The sequence below is a fragment of the Vitis riparia genome, chromosome 19 (assembly GCF_004353265.1).
Source record: "Vitis riparia cultivar Riparia Gloire de Montpellier isolate 1030 chromosome 19, EGFV_Vit.rip_1.0, whole genome shotgun sequence".
Taxonomy (NCBI): domain Eukaryota; kingdom Viridiplantae; phylum Streptophyta; class Magnoliopsida; order Vitales; family Vitaceae; genus Vitis; species Vitis riparia.
The window spans coordinates 5097555-5103554 of NC_048449.1; the positions used below are offsets into that span (position 1 = coordinate 5097555).

At 34.5% G+C, this 6000-nt stretch overlaps 2 protein-coding genes across 2 annotated transcripts in view; both read right to left on the minus strand.

The window, feature by feature from the left end:
* Positions 1–1059, minus strand: part of LOC117909143 — a 27611-nt gene extending 26552 nt beyond the window's left edge. Inside the window, 2 exon segments of the mRNA XM_034823034.1 lie at positions 248–301; positions 1044–1059. Of these exon segments, the coding sequence (XP_034678925.1) occupies positions 248–301; positions 1044–1059 (70 nt within the window).
* Positions 1057–5412, minus strand: LOC117908783 (G-type lectin S-receptor-like serine/threonine-protein kinase At4g27290). Its single transcript, XM_034822520.1, has 7 exons — positions 4011–5412; positions 3365–3508; positions 3002–3156; positions 2510–2720; positions 1822–2059; positions 1590–1740; positions 1057–1511 (listed from the first exon to the last, which is right to left on the minus strand). Exons 1-7 carry the CDS (start codon positions 5281–5283, stop codon positions 1227–1229), a joined length of 2457 nt encoding a protein of 818 aa, XP_034678411.1. The 5' UTR covers positions 5284–5412; the 3' UTR covers positions 1057–1226.
* Positions 5413–6000: the final 588 nt, after the last annotated feature.

Here is a 6000-nt window from a genome sequence, read left to right on the forward strand (position 1 = left end):
CAGTCTCAACGTCTTATCTCCTGTGATAAACATCCTAACAGGCCAAGATTCAAGAGGCATGTTCATGCACACATTATGCCATATATTAAACTGTAATTGAAAGCTAAAACAACAAACATGTTGAAATTTTATGTGGACCGGTGCTAAACTTCAGGTTATTGGTGCTTTATATAAAAGAAACTGTTTTCCTCCTTGAAGTTTTGTGTCAAATTTTCTTTTCTTCTGTTAGGAACAGATAAGTTCATACCTAATTCTGATGCAGCCATTCTTAAATAAAGCACTTGTCCATTTTCTGCTATATCTACCAAATCAAATCACTAAACCAGGCAAAGCATCCACTTCCTCATTTATATCTGAATTAGCATAAGCAGTAAGAGTAGATGCTTGAGCCCCACCCAACGCCCTTGAGGTTCATACTTTGATTAAACCATGAGCTCTACCTGTCTGGGAGTTTCATACCTAATAACTTTACAACTTGTCACTCATCTAATGAATTAGCCGAGTGGGAATTACACCAGTCTCCATAGACACTTTCCTATATCATATCCCTAAGCCTGAATTTGTGGAGTTATCTGGGCTGAAAAACCCTAGATCAAAGCTGCCAATAACTCCAATGATTACCTCACATCTACTGTTGACGTACATAGGATAAGAAAATTGTGGTTGGTTGGCCATGACCAATCAATCTTTTTCCGTGGATATATATTATTCTAGCATTAAGTGGCATATATTCCCTTCAAATAAATAACAAAATCAATCCCAATTTGCAGCTAGAATCTACTTAATTAACCTCTTGTTCTTGATGCTAAAGTGTTAAAAGATCATATTTTTATTTTTAATTTTTTTACTTGATTCTAACATGTTAAAATAGTAATCTTATCAACTTATTTCAGAGAAAAACCCTTTTTTTTTTTAGCATATATCAAAGATCAACAAAAGACCAAAAACAGAGTCAAGGTTTCTCTACAAGGTGCAAGTAATTAGTATTTTTTATAAGAATACCCTTTTTTATATGGTCAACTTCTATCATTGAACTTACATACCATGAATAACTATCATAATCCATACAAAAAAGCAGCAGCAAAGACTGATCACCAAATAACATCTTAGAGTCTTTGGTTAGAAACTAAGCAGTATGATTGCGAAAAAGTTGCCAAATGTAGTTGAAACTTAAGCTTATATTGTCACAGGTCTAACGACAACAAAACATCAACATGAAGCATCTTCTATCGAGCTTCCAACAACGTGATGGTGGGTTGAATACCAGAGGAAGAATTTGCTTCCATCATATTCCTATCAGTGAAGAAACAAGGCTCTTTGGGCCGAGGTAGTGCACCCTCACTACCTAACATCAGAATCACAGAATGCATGCTTGGTCGATCATCCGGGAAACGTTGTACACATAATAGGCCCACATTGATTGAACGTAGCACTTCAAATAGATTGCAAGTGTTCGCTATTGATGTATCAATAAATTCTAAAGACCCACCTTCTATATAGAGTGTCCATGCCTAGAGAATTGAAAAAAGAATCAGGATTGCCTTACTATAGTGAAATAAGGAAATAAGAAAATATTCCCCAATACTTACATGCCCAAGAAGATTAAGGTCATGGTCTGGGTGGGCAAATCCTCTGTTTCTCTTCCCACTTACAATCTCTAGCAACAAAACACCAAAGCTAAAAACATCGGATTTTGTGGAATACAATCCTTCACTTGCATACTCTGGAGACATATAACCTCTGTAGGAAACCATTGAAGAAGGGGTTAAATTCACAAGCAATGGAGATAAAGACTTTATACATATCACTAAATATACTTACAATGTTCCAGCCACTCTTGTTGTGTTTGCTTCAGTTTCATTTCCTCCAAAACTTCTTGCTATCCCGAAGTCTGAAATTTTGGGGGTCATTTCATTATCTAGTAAAATGTTTTCTGCTTTGAGATCTCTATGGATTATCCTGAGTCTAGAATCTTGATGAAGATAAAGAAGGCCTCGAGCAATCCCATTGATAATGAGGAAGCGCTTAGGCCAATCTAGTACCCTGCTTCGCATGTGATCTGTCCATTTTTTTATCATTCAAGTTAACCCATTCTACTACTTGGATTATTGAAAATAAATGGAAAATATTTCAAGAAACAAATGATTACAAATTTCATCAGAGTTGTTTAGAGCAAACATATAACAATAAAAGTGAGTATAATTGAAACTCATTCTCAATGATTGAAAAACATTGTCAAAGAGACACAAATAGATAATGGATCTCAATGGTAGGGTTCCAAACCCCTAACTTTTTAAATAAGAGCCAAAAATTTTAAAGAAAATAGAAATATGAAAATTTTTCTAAATAAATGCATCTATGCTTTGTCTTGTCCCCAAGGATTTTTCTTTGAGATTTGTCAAATCCATGGTAAATAAAGAATTTCCCTAGCATGTATAGGAGAAGAGGGAGAAAAGAGAAGCTACTGACTTAGACAAAGAAACTATATAGTGGTTTTAGAGAGCCAAACCAAAAATGTACAAGTCCAAGCTTTTGTTAGGCATGTATTCATAAATCAGCAATCTTTCTCTGCCATGAATGCAGCATCCAAGAAGCTTTACAAGATTTCGGTGCTGAAGTTTTGTAATGGATTCAACTTCATTTTTGAACTCTTTTAATCCTTGTCTTGAAGTATTTGACATCATCTTTACTGCTATTTCTTGTCCTTCTTGCAATATTCCCTGAAAACATCACATTCTTTTTATTCTGAAAGCTTTGCAAATTAAAATAAACTTGTCCATATTAAATATGAAGAGTCCTAAAGAAACCAAAGACACAAAAATGTTGGCACATACACTGGCTTCAAAACTTTAAGGCGTATAGCGGCCTTGATACATGTTGTTTCATTTAGATACTATGAAGATTGGGGACATCAACTACTTCTCAAGATGCTTAGCTATGCATCTATAATGTTTTATTAACTTGTAACTTGTCTTATCCAAAAGGCAAAGTATAACACTACCTTATAGACAGGTCCAAAACCACCCTCTCCAAGTTTATTGTCACTAGAAAAGTTATTGGTGGCATTCAATAATGTATCCAAGTCAAATAATGGTAAATCTAGTTGCTCTTGGCCTTCATTGTTTTCACCTTCTTTTGATTTATGATCCATGTATCCTGCAAAATGGAGAATAAAATGAAAGATTAAAGAATTCACCAACCTGGAATTTAACCCATTTCCAAGCCTAGATCATTTCATTATTTCTAAAATCAAGCCAAGTCAATCCATTGCTCTTTTTTTATTATTATTACATAATCAAACAACGTGTAGAAGTACTTTTGACTAATACATATGGTGATACAAGCACTATGATTTGTTACTCACCTTTTTTCTTTAGCTGCTTCTTCCTCTTCTTGAGCACATACAAGATCAGGACGAGACTTAAAAAAACTATTCCTGTAATTGATATAGAGATGACAATGACCTGCTTTTTCTTCTTCTTGGAGCTACTATTTATGCTTGAAGAAGCTTCTTGACACAAAAGGAAAGAAATTAAGAAGGAAAGCCATGAAATAAAATAGAAAAACTATAAATTCCTATGAATAGTAACTATTGATCTAAAATATATTTGTAGTTTATAACCATGAAGGTAGGAGTTCAAGGAAATGCAATTGCCATAGGATTTGAGAGCACAAATCAGTTGGTATTGGTGTGTTATAGCATCTATCTTACTACAATTGAAATCTAAAAGAAAAATATTCAACTTTTGAGTAGACCTCTACTTTACACTCTAGTCTTCAGAAAATACGTATACTATTCCATGAAATTATGTGCTAGGCAGTTGGTCTCAGATTTTTCACATCAGCAATAATTGAGACGGACGTAAATTAAGATTTAAGTTGCAAAATCATGGGATTGAACTAGAGGCACGTATACAAGGTGAACAACTGATTCAAAACCTTTGAATAAATATACCATGAAATTTGTATGAGATTTATGTTTCCCAAGTAAGAAAAAGAAAAGTTCATACCTGATTCTGATGCAGCCATCCTTGCATAAAACTCTTGCCCATTTTCAGTGAAGTCTCTGATGTCAATCAAGTCACCAATCCAGAGCAAGCATCCACTTCCTCCTCCTCTAATATCTGAATTTGCATAAGCAGTGCAAGAGCAGTTGCTCAAGCACAGGGAAGCACATTCCTTAAGGTTCAATTTTTCATCAAACCAGGAGTTCCGCGTGTCTGGCAGTTTCACACCAGAGAACTTTACAAATCCATCACCCTTCTGACAATCCAGGGGAGTGCTTCGAACACATCCATTTGACCAGTCTGCCAAGTCCCAATTGCTTTGGAACTTTGGCCTAAATCCCTTCATACACTCACATTTTGGAGATTCATCAATCTTACAGATTCCATGTACTCCACATATTGCATAATTGTCACAGTCATCCTTCTGTGTAGTTGAGTAAAGAACCCATTCATTTTTTTTATCAGTCCATGTGAATCTTCGTGAATAACCATCAGGAGTTAACACAAGCCTCATAATAACAGAGCTTTTAACTAGAGAATAAATAAAATATATCTCGCTTTCATTAGAAACAAAATTAAATGTATAAACTGAGTTGTTTGTTAATTGAGGTATTCCACTATATCGAACACCATTCCATGGTCCTGCACGAAACTCTTCAGCTAAACCATTCCTCAATAATAGTTGTGGAAATCCACTTAGATCAATCCCATAAGTAAAATTACCTTTAGAAGGGTCATCATCACTCTTCCATGATGACAGGTACCGATCCAGGCCTGTTACTCTGTTCCTTCCAAGCTTCATGCCTGGTAGAAGAGTATCGCATGGGTAATCAAAACTCTGCCATAGGAAGTTTTCTTGATCCCTATCATTGCCATTTCTCATAACAAGATTTCCAGACTCCAAAAGCTGAGCGCTCGGATCCTGTGCAGAACGTGATGAAGTAGAATTCCAAAGAATTCTGTTAGTACCGTTGACCAGAACAAGAATTCCCGGCTGAGTGACCTTTAAAACTCCTGATGAGTCAGTTAATGGACTTTCTCTATTGGCAACCCATACCACTGTCCCAGGAGCCACTTTCTTGTACCATATCCCCAAGTATCGGTTCTTGGAATTACCCGGACTGAAGAAACCCAGTTCAAAGCTCCCACCAGCTGAAGTGATGGTCTCACCATCTGTAATGTTTTGATTTACAATTATGGTGTCTACTGCCACGGAGATTCTTAAGAGGGATAATACATAGGAGAAGATAACTGCAACTGTTGTAAGAGAATCCATAGTCGTTCCTAGATAGAAAATGCCTGAGATTTTGGGTGCTTTCCAAGTCTCCTCGTATTTTCCCTTGCCCCCTAAGATTTGGCATTGTGTTTGACTTGTATGACTTAGAGAAAAGCATCACCTCCCATAGATGGACTAATTATCCAGTGGTCATCATCTTCTCCTTAATCCAAATTTGATATTTCTATACCACTTAAAATGGGCTAGGTATTAGTTTATCCCATATTAGAACAATGTGTGGCCAATCTCACCTTTTCGTTAGAAGAATTACAAGTTGAAGTAAAGAAGACCAGGAATAGAGTGTTGGATTTTTGACAAGTATACAGTAGTTTTAAAAAAAAAAATTCATAAACTACTTGGTGTAAAAAATATTTCCAAATCTACCATAATATTTGCTAAGTGCGAAAAAGTAAATAAATTTGAAGTAAAAATAGTCTCTTATAGGCAAAAATGTCTTTTGAAGAGATGAATTTTAAAATTTAACTATAAAAAAAATAGAAAAAAATAAATTATTTTTAAATTGATTAATACTCAAAAAATTATTTGTTTCATTTTAAATTGATTAATATTCAAAAAATTATATCTCTTAAAATTGAAATTTTTATTCAAAATTAATTTGTTGGATAATAAATTAGTTTATTTTTCTATATTTTATTCCTTTTATGATTAAATTTTAAATTTAAAAATATTTTTAATTTTAAACCTTATCTAATAAAA

What these genes read in the sequence shown, in the direction of transcription:
- LOC117908783 (XM_034822520.1), bottom strand. Translation starts at nt 5,283, where the DNA reads ATGGATTCTCTTACAACAGTTGCAGTTATCTTCTCCTATGTATTATCC. An exon ending in ACAAGAGTGGCTGGAACATT is followed by an intron (nt 1,741 to 1,821) that starts GTAAGTATATTT and finishes GGTTTCCTACAG; the next exon opens with AGGTTATATGTCTCCAGAGT. An exon ending in ACCTTAATCTTCTTGGGCAT is followed by an intron (nt 1,512 to 1,589) that starts GTAAGTATTGGG and finishes TCAATTCTCTAG; the next exon opens with GCATGGACACTCTATATAGA.